Genomic DNA, 17,315 nt, shown 5'->3' on the forward strand with positions numbered 1-17,315 from the left:
GGCATTTTATGTAAATAATGGAAGACCATGCTGTGCACCGGCCACCGCCTGGGTATCTTTTGCTTAATTTTGAAGTTGCTGCTCATACATGTAGATTGTGTTGACATTGGGTCTGATGAAGGCCTCAATAACTGGAAATTACACATTATTTTCAGATGTCAGGCTTCAGTTGTTACTACCATGACCACACTGATGGCAGAAAAAAAACGATCTGTGGGCATTCACATGCAGAGCATCATGACAAACATGGGCGAAAATGTGGGTGCACTGCCATGTCAATGCCTTTTTACTTTAGTAGTCAACAACTTGTAAAACTCCACACCAAACACAAGACGCAAGCCTATGCAAAGCATGCAAGCTCTAAACAATCACAAGCCTCAAATATATACACATCCATATAATCATTCCTATCTAGTTTCTTCCTTCTTTGATGTTCTCCCTCCTTCCCTGCTTTATTCTCTCTCCTGATGCTTCACCACATCTTCCAGTCTACTTTTTCTACTACCTACAATTTGTCCTTACTATTCCCATCTTCCACCTCTCCAATCTATCCCTCCTCTCCATCTCCTTTCCACTTCCTCTGCTCTTACCCCCCTCTCTTTCACTTTGTGATCTGCTCATGTCCCTGTGCTCTTGAGCCATTTCCTATTTCCCAGACCTCCCTTCTGTGTAGGCCCCATCTTTATATAGTATGCGCGTCTAAATTGGGATTGTAAGTGTGAAACCTATGGCAACTGTGCATTAGGTAGGAGCGAACATTCAATTAGACGACGATGGGGACTGACTACAATTCTCCCATGTGAATCTACTTCTGCACCAGGTTGCTGTGTAGCTCCAGAAACCAAATGACATAAAGGGGCCTTTTGACATTGTGACAAGATTGTCTATATCTCTTGTTGAAGTATCATTATGTTTTCAGTTCTTATTAAGATAGGACACAGACATGCAACTCGGGCTCTGAATCTAGGGGTGGTCCTTGTACTCTTACCTTCAATCTTGTGGAGGGCTCCCACCTCCCTAACTCAGACTACCTACTCCCAAAAGTCTATCTAGTATTGGGTCACCATAGACATAGATCCCTTACTGTCTAAGCTTCCCTTCCTGTGTGGAAGCCTAAAGGCTATAGCCTTACCGCCAGCTCTCTGAGCCTTTCTATGCAACCAAACCAGTGGTAGCTTGATCGTCCAGTTGTTCCCTTCCTACCTGTCGATGGCCTTTCAGTTAATATTCTCACTCTTCGCTCTGCTCCCATTGTGTACTCTGCCTCTGGGTCTCCCTCCTTCTGCTATTCTCTCCTCCCTCTTGATCAGATTCTTACTCACATGTGCCCTGATGCTACCCCTCCTCCTCCCTCCTAATCTTAACATTCCTATCATTCCTGGTCTCTACTCTCGCCCTCCCTCCTGATCCTAGTGCTCCTTTGTCTACTCTACTATTCGCTTAAATTCTAGCACCTCCTATCACTCATACTTTCTCTTTCCTCATTTCTGATCTTACTACTCCCCTTGCTCACACACATGCTGGCCTACAGGATAACAGACACTGCTCTCTCAATCCCAACAGCTTAGCTTCACTCTTACCAAAGACGGCAGTATTCTGTTCCAACTCATCCGCCACTAACTATACACTCCTCTCCGGTCCCTTTGTCCTGTTGCACCTCACCTGAAAACATCTGACTGAAGAATTACACTCCTGGGTTTATATAGCCCTGGCCTACCCGCCTGGAAAGTTACCCTGGTTCTCATTGGCCATTCGGGACAAGTGTTTCCATGGGCCAATCTCTGCCTTGTCTACACCAACATCCTCTTATCTCCTACCCTTGTGGGCAAGCATGTTCCCTGGGAGTCTTCATAAGGGTCTTTAGGCCAGGCCTCTTTTCAGCCTCCATTTTCCTTTAGCCAGCCATGCACTTTCTGTGGTCATTCGATATCCAATTCCCTTCTGTATCAATTCTGTTACTGACCATAGAGCATTTGGGGAGTCTTCGCCTGATCTCTTCTACTGCTGTGATGCTCCTTTCTGGCTCCAGCTCTGCCATAGATGCTCCACTGAACTCCTGGATGGGTGAGGAAAGTCCATTTTCATCAGAGCAATCCTTTCTCTTTTTCTGGTCCGGGTACATTTTTAGACTTTGGACCCAGGTGCATTGGCAGTTCTAGTTGTTGGTCTCTGTAAGGCAGTTCTTGCTGGGGTTCACTAGCTGTTCCCGTGGCTTGATGGCAGCTGTAGTGTCTGGGTCTTGCGTTGGTATGCAAAACCGCTCTGATCTCCATGGCTCTGGGTCACTATTTGAAAGATAAGAGAAAGGCGCCAGGACAGAGGATGATAGACACTGGAATAGGGCAAGTGGTACCAATGCACCTACACAACTCCATTCTCACTGGGGATTGAAAGAGGTACCAAGGCACATACATGGGTCCATACGCAAAAAAGGAGCAAAGGACAGCGGGTGTTCCCTCTCAACTCCCTCACACCACCTCTGAAGTAGGTCCGCTTCTGGCATTGCTCTGAAAGGTCTCCTAACCAAGGTTGAGAGGTCATACCCATGTACCATGACACACCATCTCCAAGTCAGGCAACATCTCTTCTTTGTTTGCCTGCCTCCAGGAAGGCATTGCAAAGGTATGTATGTGGTTGCTCAAATCTTCTCTCTGAATGATCGGTCGGCTTATCAGAAAGAGGGCAAGCTTCCCTCCAGTCTTAGATGGGCTAGCTCGCAGAAACTTTAGATCAACAAGTTTGGTAATAAATGCTAACTTGCACAGTTCTCAGAGTATGGGCTCACAATCTATATTCTTACATTCCCAATGATTGTTCCTTCTTTTTGCACACCACACCTAACAAATATTGGTGGGTGTCTCGGGCGGTCATGAACCCCATACCACAAACATGACTAGGGTTGGGGTAGATGCCTTCGGGGATTCCCCATATAGCTCCTCTGGGGGCCGCATTATGGAGTGAGTGGTGGCCTCAGGCCCACAGGGTATTGCAAACCCTATTGCCTTGTGACTCAGCTGTGACAAGGTCCCATTCGAATTTGGCCTACAGAATGGATCCAATCCATAACAATTCAAGCAAAAACATATTTAAGGTGTTCAGTCAACTAATCCAGTAAACATCTCTTGGTGAGTAGACGATCAGCACAAAGAGGCGATTGGATAATTTTCGCCATTAACTCACACAAAATGGGCACAAGTTTGTTTTTAAATACTTTGTGTGGTTTGTAAACTAAACCTACATTTTAGTCGGGTCTGCATTTGTTGAATAACTTCTTTAACTACTTGGGTTCCGGTAGATATATCTAAAAAAATATATATATTTTTTTAATCAAAGCTAGTCACCTGAATTGTAATCAAGGATCTTTTGGAAGCTAAACTTGGTACACCTCTACTAGCAATTTACTTCTGCCCCAGAAAATGTCAATAGGACTTTTTTCTTCTTTTGTTAGAATCCCAATGTCTAAAATGTTTGTTTTATGACAGCATGGATAAAAGTATGCACCGGCTTTAGAGGGTGCCTCACACATCAAACGCAGGTTTGCCATGAACACCTTTCTAAAGGTAGACTCCTGAGTTAGTCGGTTAACAAACTATTTATACATTATGCAAATTAAATACTGTCTTGTATTCTGGGAGGATAGTTTTAAATTGAATGTAGTGTAAAAGCAGTGCTTTTCTTTCTCTTTGTATGTTTAAAATGTGTGTTCATATGTATGTGGGTGCATTGTTTATTAATGTACTAGATTTTTACTTATTACACATTGTATTGCATAGCGATGAATTATGGAATTCATTTCATTTAGTGCAAGACTTATTTGAAACCATCACAAAAAAATGAGTGGGCCAATTATAAAATGGAGGGGAACGGACAAGAAAAATCAAATTGGCGCTTTCTACAGTATTCATACTGCTCGTGAATCGGTTCAGTACATTTTGCACAAAGGCTTTAACCAAAAAATTCCCACCATAAACATCATGCCATTTAACAAATCAGATGACAGCCTTCCTCCACCTCAAAGGATAGAGCACGATACATTTAGCAAATATTAAACATTCTACGAACCACCTCTTTCTGATAATTAGCACAAATCAGAAAATGGGATGGAGGTTGTAGATGCAAATCAAGGCCTCCATCTGACCACTAATGTAGCCGTTCTCGAAGAAGGAACCAGTGCAAAGCTGCTTTCAGCATGTTAAGCTCATACACAAAGTTGTTCCCACATCTATTCCCCACTGAATAGGTACAACAATGCTAAGCAGAATTTAAGTAACCCTTCCCTTCTGCAGAATACCTGAATGATTCTGGAGTGCTTGATTCTGTCCATCTTTTGTAGGAGTGATTAGGTCCCAAATGAAACTTTTAATCTTCTCATCACCCTTGTAGTGTTTGACACAGTAGACCAGAAGAGCACGGCAAATCATCTCCATGTCTTTTTCATTCAGATGCCATTTAAAACGACCAAGTGTCAGAATATCCTTCCACCGTCCCCAGCTGGAGAAAAAAACACAATTTCTTTTAGCACATTAAGCCACAACCCTAATGTATAGTTTACAGTACATGCTCATGAAACTAGGACATGCCAGCCAATTTTTATATCTGTCTGTAAATTTCCATCGTGAATTTCTGGTTGATTCCAGCAATTTTAAAGTCCCCACATTCTACAAAGACATTTTCTATTGAGAGAAGAACTCATTTTGGATACTTCCAGCTGCCAGGCACAGACTTCAGAAACCTTATCCCTCATCATCCGGGAGCATGTTTTAAAGTCAAGGCACAGATTAATAGAAAAAGTACTAGTTCTACAGTAGGTGTAAAAACATGTCCCACTATCCTCTGCATTGCCTCAAATGACCAATAGTACGGCTACGGCAAGTATCCCGTTACGTTGAAAGAAAAGGAAATAAACACATGCCATTTGGGGGCGTTTAGCAGCCACTTACAGGGAAGGAGAACTTTTTTTTAATATTAGAGATAGAAATAATTCTACTTCCAGAATGGGTCACTTGGAGGAGGTAGAGAAGGGTTGCTAATGGAGTTCCTGCGGAAAAGAGTTTGATTGCAAATACAGTACTAAGGAACCTGGAAAATTTGCAGTTTAACGAAACCTTTGGGAGCAAATACATGAATATCAGTGCATCATGTTTAAAGAGCTCTGGCCTGGACTAGCTCCAGACAATAATACTTATCCAACATATGCAAAGTAGCCTGTATGGCAGCTAGTCAGAGGTAGAACATTGCTCTGCAAAGTAGAAATCATAGCTTGCACTGTGTCAAGTAGGTTCTCACGCCCTTAATCATTTTTTTGCCAATTTTTAACAGGTTTTAATGCACACGACAGCTCACCGAAATCTGGTCTTACTTCAAGCAAAGTAAAACAATCAACAAAAAGATATTAAATCGTAGCAACAAACATATTTTAAAACATTTTTTATTACAGAAAGGGTCAGGTGTAAACTCTTCCATTCCAACTCCATTCCCCAAAAGACCACCCAACCGACCAAATGTTATAATAGGGAAACTCAAGAAAAAGCACCATCATTGGAAGCATGGATGCAAGAAAAGAGAATAAAACGAAAAAATACATTAATAGATAGAAGGAAGAGACAAAGGAGGAGAGGGCAGAAACCATATTTAGCATTTAGAAAAAGGAGCTGTGAAAAGGAGAAGAGGCTGTATAGGTGAACATAGGAAGGAGGGGGAACCCAGGGCAAGGATGCAACAACCAAACCAAGCCAACAGCAATCATTAAACCTCCAGTACCATGCTCCACTCACACTGAATCATTGTCACTCATTGCAACCCATCAGCTGCCAAGATGAAACAAATTGCGTAGTGATGGTGCTAATGTCAAACCTACATACAATGTGGGTGCATTAAGTGGGCATTCAAGAATGCTCATCAGACATGAGGCCATATGATTTATGCCAATTTATTTCAGGTAATCTCTCTGCTGCTGCAGGGTCTGCACAAGTCGTTCTACACTGCTGACGCACCACTTAATCTTGCCTAACTTCAGACTGAGGCAGTCACAAAGAGGCCAAGCAGTAACTTCCAGATCACCAATAGTTTTATCCTCCTGGACACAATCTCGGCCCGAGAGGATAAAGATTCTGTTCCCTTCCAATTCTAGGGGCTTTACACTCGTCACGTTACCCAATAGATCTTCTCTACAGTCCTACCCCTGAGCAAAATCAACACCATCCTCTGTATCAAAAGAACATATCAGTGGTTTATCCATGAGGAATGATGAAACCGGTGTCATCTGTATGGGTCCTACATTAGAAGGGCTTGAAGAGTGAAACACATGCCTTTCTCTGATACTTTTCCAAGTCATGCACAATACAGAGATTTTAATAGTCCACCTCATGTTTGCAGCTAATTCCATATATTTCTCTTCTGTCAAAGGGATAGTGAGCTAAATAATCTGGTTGAGACCCCCCTGCTACTGAGGCTGGTAGAGAGACTCCCAGAACCCCCCATTTTGCATATTCAGCTAATTACAGCCAGGAGCAAAGTAGTACAATTGACTTGTCCTTTATGACGAATCAGGGGTATTCGTCCCTTCTCCCCAAGGGGGAGCCACCCCCTTCGAGGCTAGCAAGGCAAGCCTGCACTACAAATCCTCCCTAGATGTTCGGTCAAGTGGAACTTAACTGGGAGAGACTCCCCCTTAGGGGACAAGGACTCCAATTTCCAAAGGGAACTCCTGATGCAGGGACTTTATCTTCATACATGGGACTGCCTTGCATCCAAACTTCAGAACATCAAGGAGAAGCAGAGCTGAGTGCAGCCATGGAGCCTGTGAGTCAGGTTGTCTCCAAGTTCTACTGACCCGCAGACTTTGTTGAGGTTAAGAATGCGTGCCTTGTGACATCGGCCAGAAGATTGCAGCCCCTCTTGTGCCCTCAGCCCCCTTGAGACCTTTACTGATTATCAAGTTCCCCATCTCTTGGATAGCCAGGGACATAGTTTGCTCACTCGAAACATCTAAGCTGGGGAATACATTCATTCTAGTGATCGTGGACTATGCCACCAGATATATTTTTTTTTTTTATTAAATGTTTGGTTTGCACTTAAACCTTTCATCTTGCTTTCCTTATTGTTATTGCTCGAGTTGCATTGTGTAGGCTATTGGAGTTTTGTCCTTTTTCTTGCTTCTTGTTTTGTTCCCTCGTGTATATGTGTTAATCTGTTCATTTATTGTTCATGAAGTTATTCCAGAATGATATTAAGGCAAATACCAGTTTTTTTTCGTTTCCAGAAATCATTCTCGCCCAGCGATCTTCAGGTGTTAGGACAGTTTGTGTGTTCATGAACCATTCTCTCGATTGTTGTCTTTTTTCATTCAGTGCCGGGCATATCATGATTATATGATGTAAGCTCTCAGTCATCTGGGGGTTCTTGCAAAATCGGCAGTATTGTTTGCATTTGGGTATTTGTTTTCTGGCTGCCATTATTTCTCGGGTCGGGAGGATGTTTAGCCATAGTCTCATGAATGTGTCTCTTGTTTTTGACGATGGAAATATTTGTAAGTATGAAGGAAGTTGATTGAGTCTTCTGTTGTCAGATGGGTTATGTATATTGTGCCGGTATTTATTTTTCTCTTGATTGGTTTTCATCCAGTCATTCTCTTTTAGTTTTGATTTCGCTTTTTGTGGTCTCTCTATTAGCATTTCCATCAATATTTCTTGCTCTTCTCTTTTCTCTTCTGTCACTATTTTCCATTTTTCTAGGGCATGATCTCTGTTGCAGTTATTCTCTGTTCTGAATATTTCCAAAGGTGGGAGTTGGTTTTAGTCATAATTTTCCTGTATAAGTCAAGTTGTTTCCATAAGACAATGGATTCAAGCGATTGGAGTGCAAGTTCAGCTCGGATTTGTATGGTGGGTAGAGAAACTGGCAGGTTTAGCACTTTTTTCCAGAAGCTCCCTTCTAGTTTGTCCCAGATGATGTTGTTGATGTTAATCATGGATTCCGCTCCATATGTTAAGATGGCCGTAACTTTTTGTTTGTAGAATGTAGCTACAGGGGTCATAGAGAATTTTCCATACTTTCAGTGAATTATTTTTGCTTGTCGGGCTAGGGACAAGGTTTTTTTCTTTGAGGTGTGCCGCTCATTCTTCTTCTGTTGATTGGGATATCCATATTCCAAGGTATTTTATGGATTTTACTGTTTCCATTTTTTCCTTGCGTGTATAGAAGGGGTGGAGCTGGCGATTGATGTTGTTTTCTTTTTTTAGAGTCATGATTTTTGTTTTTTTCGTATTTATTTTCAGTTTGTTCTTTGTCATGTATGTTTCTAATTTTCCAAGTGCAATCTGTAATCCTCTCGGAGTTTTAGCCAGAAGCACTATGTCGTCAGCGTATATAATCCAAGGTATCACTGTGTTGTTAATCTTTGGTGGGTTTGTTTGAGGTGTATAGATGTTTAATTCAAGGTCTGCAATATAGAGATGAAATAGAGTGGCTGCTAATGGGCATCATTGTTTTAGTCCATTCCATGTTCTGATTTGTTCCGTGAGTGCGCCTTCTTTCGATAGTCTAACTCTAACACTGGTGTCCTCGTATAAGAGTTTCATCGGTTCGATGATGTCAGTTGGGCACTTCCATGCGGTCATTTTTTCCCATAGAATGTCTCTGTTGACAGAGTCGAAAGCTAGCTGTAAGTCTACGAATGCGGCGTAGATTTGGATTTTGTTTCTTATGGCTTCATGTTTCAGTATGTTTAGTATAAATAGGTTGATGTTGGTACCCAGTGTTTTAATGAAACCAGTTTGTCTTGTTGCATATTTCTTTTCTTTTTTTGCCCATCTGTCTAGTTTTTCTAGTAGTATTTTTGCAAAAATGTCACCCAACGGGTCTAGGAGCGCCAGAGATCGGTAGTTTATTGGGTCTTTTGTGTCTCCCTGCTTGAATATGGGTATTATGGTAGCTTGTTTCCATGGTTTTGGGATCTTTTTTGTGTTTTGTATCATCTTGAAGATGCTTTCGCATATCTCTGTCCACACTGCTGCATTCTGCTTGATTATCGTGTTGGAAAGGCCTTCCGGGCCTGGGGCTCTGGAGGTGTTTAGGGTATTGATCGCCTTTTTTATGTCTTCGTAGTCCCATAGCCATATTTTTTGTTGTGTATTGTTTGGTTCTTTCGTTGCGTGTTTGCTCCCGTAGATCTCTGAAATATTCCGTCCATCCTGCTTCTGGTACGTCAGTGACCATGCTCTTTTGTGCATGGGTTTGGTCGTGTAGTAGCGCCCATAGTTGTTTCGTATTTCTATTCTTTAGTGTCAGGAGCATCTTCTCTGCATCCTCTTGTATTATCATGGCTTTGTTGTTCTTTATCCAATTTCTGTAGTGTTATTTTGCTGCTTTGATTTCCTTATATTTGTCTGGTAAGTTTTGTTTCATTAGTAGTTTTGTTTTTGTTCTCAATTCTCTTTTCTTAATTGTTATTTTGTTGTTGTATGCATGAGTGTGTTTCTTTGTTATTAACTTTCCATTTTGTATATTATTGCATCTGTATGGTAAAAGTAACCATCCATTAGTGTTGGAGTTATTCATTATTTTTGGCAATTCTTCCATTCTTTTCCCCCCCAATTCTTAATCTGTTTCTGCTGTTTATTTCAATTTTTGTTGAGTCAGCTATGTTGTTCGCCGTTTTTCCAGTGTTCAACGTTCTTTCCAGTATGTAATGGTCACTTTCTTCTGTTTTGATGTTTCTGGATTCCCTCAAATCTTCGTGTATATTTTCGGTCATGTATATGTAATCGATTATGGCAGTGGACTTGCCTCTTGCCCAAGTTTCCATTTGCCTTCCAGTAGTTGTGTCGATGCTATCTGATCTTCTAATATTCCTGCATTGTATTTCTTTGCTTCAGCATTTGGCTCTGGGTGACAAGTTAGATTTTTCTAGTTCTTCTCCTTCATCATTGAATATATGGATGTTTAGATCGCCGCATAATATAAATTCTATCTCGTATTTTCCTTTGGTGTTATCTATTGCTGAGGTTACTGTGTCTATAAATTTCTCATCCGTTACTCCTGCTGGATTCCAATACAGGTTCATTAGAGCCCATAAACGTTCTTTCTTGTGATTCTCTGATGTAGCTGCTTTCTCTTTATTATCCGTTTGGTGCTTAAGTATTGTAATTTGTGTCCATGGATTTAAGTTTTCGTGTTCTAATATGTCAATGTTTTGTCCATTTTTGATTAAAGTTAAGAGGCCGGCAGACGGTCTGCCTTTTTGTTTTTGGATTGCGGGATTCATTAGTATGGTGTAGCCATCTGCTATCGGTTGTTGCGTTAACCATGATTCTTGGATGCAGATTATATCAGCCATTATGAGATTTGGATTTGTTGTATTAAATAGATGACTGTGTCCCCGCGTGTTCCATGAGCGTAGCCTGGTGGGATGCAGACTTTCTTCTTTTAGTTGTTAACTTCTTCGGTTATATCTTTCTTCTGTATTTACGGATGAATTCTCTTGTTGCCTCCATATTCTGTATTTTCTGTAAAGGTCATGGCGGCTTTGATACTCTTTATTGCCAATTGCTCTATTCTCATACATGTCACTTTCGCTCTTGTGTTCTGGTGATGTATTCTCATAGACGTCATCCAGTTCACATTTGCTTTGGTTCATCTCAGGCTGGCTCCAGCTTACCATTTTTTGTTTTTTCCTCCTCTCTGTATTTTGTATTTCTTCGACCAGGGTCACTTCAAAGCCTAGCTGCTTGCAGATTTTTTTGTTGTCTATCATTTTGTTCAGCGTTTTTTCAGAATCAAAGGTAATTTTCACTTGGTCTGTTGTTATTTCATAGCAGAATTCTACTGTTCTTATATCTTTTGTTGTGATTTCTTTCATGTTGGGGATGGCTTGTATCAATCTTAAGACATTGGAACGGTTCATGATTATAGTGTCATTTTTTGTTATTATTCTTGTCAATTTTATTTTCTTGTCTATTTCCGTCTGCTGTTTATGTTGATGCACAAAAATTGGTAGTTTTATTACTTTTTCTATTTGTCCCTCGGTTGTTTCATCATCATCGTTGTTGCTTTGGAGTTCCCTTGTCAGTGTGAGATGGTTGTTCACATCTGATGTTGTTTCGTTGTCATCTTCCCATTCTATTTTGGATATTTCGTCAAGTGACATTTCATATCCTAGTTCTTCGTGGATTTGGTCTTCTTCTGGCTTCTCTTCTTCATATTCATCTACAGTAATCAACAATCCCTCTGCAATTTCAATTTGGGCTTCTTCAGATTGATCAATTTCATCTTCCGTGTAAGTTGATAGGTTGATTAGTTCATCTATTTCTGTGTCTACTTCATTGTGGTCTGGGCGTTTCCTTTTCTCTTTGGGTTCAAGGTTTTTTGTTTGTTCTGCTGTGTTACTTTGTTCATTTTGGGATGCGTTTCTTTTGGAGGATTTGTTAGGTTTCTTAAGAATGTTCGTGAGCCTCTTTGCTTTTTTTTGTTGGGTGGTGTTCCTTTTTGTCCTACTCTCTGTTAGGTTGTGTCTTGTTTCCTTTGGAGACGATTTCATACGTTTCTTTCCCTTTCGAATGGGGTATAAATCTCTCATCATCAGTTGGTTTGTTAGTCTCTTTTTCTTTGTCTGTATCTGTATGGTTGTTTGTCTTCATTTCCTTGAAGGGTTCTCCGGTAAGGTCGATTAGGTTTGTTTCTACGGAAGTGAGTTTCCTTTTTGCTTTATGTCTTTCCGGTAAATATGAGGGTTCACTGTTCTCTGTCCCTTCTTGCTGTGTTTTCGTATTACTTGGACTTTGGTGGTTTGAATAAGGCATCTGCGTTGATTTCGCTTGATTAGCTGCTGTCATCATTTTAATTAGCGTGTGAGTCAGGTCTATTTTTTCAGCTCTGTCGCTGCGGGCGATATAAAATAGCCTGCTTTGCCATAGGTGGCTAATTTTGTGCTTTGATGTCTAGTCGCTCCAGTATTCTATTCATGCGTTGCTCTAGATAACTTTGTTTTGAATGTATCAAAGCCATGAGTGTTGTTTGATCTTTTATTGAGTCTACTAGTGCCTCTTGTAGCTTCATGTATGGTAATAGAGATTGTGTTGTAGTTGTTATCAACATATTTTGTAGATCTAGCATTGAAGTTGGTATTGATGCTAACTCGTGGTCAGCGCGTTGGTCGCAACTGCATTTATCTGGTATTTCTAGATTTGGATTTCGTATTTCTTCACATTCTACTTTCAGATTATTTATGTTTTGTGATCTTTTATCTCTGCTGTAGAATTCTTGCTCTTTTGGTGTTGGTACTTTTCCTTTTTGTAGCTTTTGTGACCATGGACCTGTGTCTATTTTCTTTGCGAGTGATGGTGGGTTACCGAAGACCTCTTTTCTTTTTTCATGATTCTTCATTAGGTTTTCGATTTCTGTTATGTCAAGTGATAATCTTGCAGCTTTAGGGTTTGTTTGCTTATTTTCCTTTGGGTCGCGCTGTTGAGAGGGTCTGCGACTTTCATACAGGGCCTGCCATTTCTTTTGTGCTTTGGCAGCTTTTTCCTGCTGGGTTATGGGTTTTCTTTCTTTTTCTTCTTTTCCTTCTTGTATTGCCAGTGGATTAGGCATCTTCTCGTTTTCCTTTATCCCTTCCTCCAAGTTTGTTTTTGTCTTGTCTTTTGGACTGGGGGTAGTTTTGTTGCATTGTTCCACCTTTATGGCCTCTATTTTTTCAGATTTCGAGTCTCCTGTGGCAAGCTTCACGTTTGGTTCTGGTGTGTTTAATGACTCTTTGGTTAAGGGCTTCTCTTTTATGTCTTCTTTCATGTTTGGAGATGAGAATTCGCGGGTGTTTCCCGCATTTTCATTTGGTGTAGCATCTATTTGGTTTCTTTCTGTTTCTGCACTTTTTTTGGTGTCACTTTCCATAGTGGTCGGTAGGTCTTCAATGTTGGATTCCCTTAGGATGGTATTTCTGTTAATGGCGCCTGATTTGGTTGTTGCGTGTTGTATTTCAGGCGTCTCGATTGACTTTCCTCTAAGGTTCATGTGTGGGGGGGTTAATTTGGCGGTTTTCCAGCGCTTTGTTGTGCGAGTCATTCAGGAGTTGTTTTCTTGGGTTCCAATCACAGGACCTTTGTCTGGATGTGTCTCTCAGACCGGTGTTTCTTGCAGTGGATCAAAGGCTATATGCCCGCAGTCTCCACTGTCAATTTTACCTAATCCCTCTTTACTTTCTAAGGATTATGTGAGACGGGATCTGTGTTGATTTCAGCTTCCTTGCACCATCGCCACCAAACAGCCGCACAACAGCCAACGCCCTTTTCCCCGACGGGCTTAACGCTGCAAGGGTGCCTCACAGATTCTAAAATAGTCGCTCAGAGTCAAGTGATCCATCACGTGACACGGACAAAGTCCCGCCTCCTCCAGGAAGCGGGTGAGGTAACGGCAAGAGCTGCACACGCTTGCAATGCCGTAGGATGGTGCTGGCAAGACAGTCAGCGTTTAGGGTGCAAGTCCAAGCTTTTCCTTGAGGTAAAACAAGCGCCGCTCGGGCGCCTCACAGCTTCTAAAATAGTCGCTCAGAGTCACGTGATCCGTCACGTGACACGGACAAAGTCCCGCCTCCTCCAGGAAGCGGGTGAGGTAACGGCAAGAGCTGCACACGCTCGCAATGCCGTAGGATGGTGCTGGCAAGACAGTCAGCGTTTAGGGTGCAAGTCCAAGCTTTTCCTTGAGGTAAAACAAGCCAACAGATATCATGAGGCGTTCCCCTTTCGAAATAACACCAGCCAGAAGATCTTGAACCATCTCTTACACTTTCTTTCTAGAGTAAGATTCTTGAAAGAGATTCTTACTGACCAAGGCACTACATTCATGTCCTGTCTGACACAGGAGATAAAGGAGGTGTTCGACATTAAAACGCTGCGGACATCCATCAATCATCCACAAAAAGACTTGTTGGTCAAATGGTTTAACCAGACACCGAAAAGAATTCTACATTAATTATTTGGAAAGAATTGGGATGTAATGATCCCCTCGGCTTTATTTGCAGTCAGTAAGACCCCTCAAGCTTCCCTGAGATATTCCCCTTTCATGTTACTCTGTGGGAGGGAACCTCAAGATCTTTTAGACATGCTGAAAGAAACCATATTACCAATTTCCCAGACAGTCCAAAAATTGATAACCCATATGGCAGTGGTAAGAGAAATTGTGAATCCCAAGTTAAGCTAAGCCCAAGAACATCAAAAGGCAATAAAAACACTGTGGCCCGGTCCTTCTGGGTAGGTCAATCTGGCTTAGTACTCCTTCCAAACTCTGAAAATAAGATGGTTTGTAAGTGGCACGGACGATATAAGATCTTAGAGAGAAAGGGACCCTTACATGACTTGGTCTCACAGCCTGACAGACATAAGAAATGCTAAGTATATCATAGAAATCTACTAAACGAGTGGAAGGTAGACCCTAACGAAACAGCCATGGTCACTATGGCCGCCCTCCTCACTGACACTAAAATAGAACATCAGTTGATTCCTCTATCGTTGCCCATATGTCTACAAGATCTGAGTGACCAACTATTACAGTTTCCTGAAGTATTTTGGGGAAAAAAACAGGTAGCGTCACTCATTTTTTCCACTAAATTCAAACACCTGCGGGGAAAACCATCAACCTAAAGCCTTGTTGAATTCCTGAAGCCAGCAGAAAAATCATCGAAACAGGGGAGATGCTCAAGGCTAACATCATCAAGCCCTCAGAGTCCCTGGTAATCACCAATCATTTTGGTTACCAAAACCGATCAATCCTGACGTTTCTGTGTCTAATTTAGGAAGCTCAACTATTTCCCAATTTGATCCATTATCCCATGCCTAGGGTAGAGGAGTCCATGCCAAGGATAGATGAGTTGATTGAGAAACTAGGAACAGCTCAGTTTATTTCCACGCTTGACCTGAGAAAGGTATATTGGCAAGTCCCCTTAAATCCCACAGATCGAGAGAAACCAGTCTTATCTACGCCTCAAGGTCCATTTCAATTTAATGTTCTCCCCTTTGGTTACATGGAGCCTCTGCTACCTTTCAACGGCTTATGGACCAAAGCTGTAGTCTACCTTCTGTGGGGACTATCTAAACGATATGATGCTGGAACATTGACAATCTCTTTATTCGATTGCTTGTGCTTTCAGAAAAGCCAGATTAACAGCTAACCCCAGATAACGTCACCTGGAACAACCAGCGGGTACATCTTGAGTACATTGTGGGTAACAGCCTAGAAAGGAGGAGTTTGGTAAAGCCATCTCAGAGGTAGGGAACTTTCAAAGCCAATAAGTCAGAGAAGCAAACCATAGCAAAAGGACTTTTTAAGAGAATATATTCAGGAGAACATTAGGGATTGTTTGCTTGAGAATATACAACTCAGCAATAGTTGGAAGAGCTGCAGGAACTCATGAAAGACATTTCAGTACCAGAGGAGATTATAGTAAGGAGTATTTTTGTGATACAAGAGACATTTAGATATTACAGACTTGTATGAAACTAAAAGACCCTGGGCCTCATTACGACCCTGGCGGAAAGGGGTTTGCGGCAGCGTTAGCTGCGCCAACCCCTTTCCGCCAATTACGAGTTCCCTTTCCGCCATGGCGGTTTTTACACCTGCTTTTAGCGGGTGTAAAAAACCATGGCGGTAAGGGAACTTGGTGTTAATTACGCCACCGTAATTTACGGTGGCGTAATTAACGCCTTCCCCACTCCCATTATGCCCTATGGGGCAAAAATGGGAATGGGGAAGGGTAAATGGGGATTGGGGATTTACCGCCCCGCCAAGGTCGGAATGGGGCGGTAAATCCCCTTACCGCCATGGCGTTAACGTAGTTAGCGCCATGGCGGTAAAGTCACGGCCCTGGCGGTAACTTACCGCCAGGGTCGTAATGAGGCCCCCTGAGAGAAGCCACAAGACAAAAAGGCAAAGGGGAAGCCACCAGAAGAAAGATTCTTTTGGACCCAGTTTAGTTAGTATTATTAGTGGTAGGGTCAGATGGGTTAGGTTTGGACTGAACATTTCTGCTTTTTGAATTCCTGATGACAGACAAGCACCTTAGTTTAATTTAGTTAGGTAGGGAATTACCCTATAGTGATAGGGAAAGCTATGCATTTTCTATTATTTAAAATAAAAAATGTAAAAATGTCTGTTGTGTTGGCCTCCTCCCATCGACCCACCACACCTTCCTTTAATTTCCACAGTTCTGACAGGATATCTCTCAGTTTAAGCCACTCTGTGTTCTAGAACTGTATGGCCAAAGTTCTGCCTCATTACAATACAGACACTGATCCCTCGGCATAAAGCAGGCCTCAACGCAGGCCACTGACCTCTCAAATACATTCACTTTTTAAACCGCTAGCATTGGCTGCTTGCTGTTTACTGCCAGGACATCTCTTAAACCCTTAGCCATTTCCGCCCCCGTCGCTATATCCAAGCCATTGGTTCCTTGGTGCTTGCGTACAAAGGGGGCCTGGGGAGTTGAAAAAGACTGCCATGTCTTAGAACACTTTTGAGACATTCTTGTTCTCTGCTAGTTTGGTCACTCTTGTACCCTCCATTCTCAATCGTATTGCCACCAAACAATACAAGTCCTGAGGCAGTGTTCACTTTTGCAGTCGAGCAAGCCCAGGCTGATCCAGACCCCAGGGAAAATAACCATAGTGGCCCTGTTCAATTCACCACCACAGCTTTCTCATTGGGCCCCAAGTGGACAATCAGAGGATAATATTAAGTCCTAGGGGAAGGGCCCCACACATCTATCTCCACAGAAACACAGCAGGGCACTCTCACCCTGCCATCATTATCCCAGGTCTCTGCCTTGTTGGGTGAAAAGTACAGCCATCAGGGCCCTTAACACCAGAGCTCTTCAATATCCAGGCTCAGGGACCCTGGCTCCTGCTTTGGCTGACACCTGCAACCACTCCTTTGCCATTGGAGTGCCATTATTTCCCCTCCCCCCGAAGCACTCCCTTGTGCACCCTCTTCTTAAGAAACCCTCGCTACTCTTTTTGCTCAAGTTCTATTTTGGTCCTCTTTCTATTGCCCTGTTTTGTGCTCAAAATACCCAGAAAGCCGCGGAGCAGCCGCGGAGTCTGCTGCAGAGTCTTTCAGTCTTTAGGCTCTGCAGGCTCCGCGCTGGCCCTTGCCCAAGGACTGCTGCAAAAGACATCTGCTGCCTGGCTTCTCAAACCCACACCGCCACAAATGTCCTGCTGGGACCCTGCCAAGCCACTGCAGTGAGTGGCAAGGACAATGAAACGGCAACCACGACCCCCTCCTGTCCTGTCCCTATCCGCGCCCCCCAGGCCGCTCCCATGACA

General features: G+C 42.4%; 1 protein-coding gene across 4 annotated transcripts in view; it reads right to left on the reverse strand.

Annotated features, from left to right (window-relative positions):
* Positions 1-17,315, reverse strand: part of CHD6 (chromodomain helicase DNA binding protein 6) — a 2,307,824-nt gene that overhangs the window by 1,084,853 nt on the left and 1,205,656 nt on the right. For all 4 annotated transcript variants that reach the window (XM_069652122.1, XM_069652123.1, XM_069652121.1 and 1 more), the window contains exon 21: positions 4,292-4,491. In XM_069652122.1, the coding sequence (XP_069508223.1) occupies positions 4,292-4,491 (200 nt within the window). The remainder of the gene's footprint in view (positions 1-4,291; positions 4,492-17,315) is intronic.

This window comes from Ambystoma mexicanum, chromosome 3p (assembly GCF_040938575.1).
Source record: "Ambystoma mexicanum isolate Mex_15411 chromosome 3p, UKY_AmexF1_1, whole genome shotgun sequence".
Taxonomy (NCBI): Eukaryota; Metazoa; Chordata; class Amphibia; order Caudata; family Ambystomatidae; genus Ambystoma; species Ambystoma mexicanum.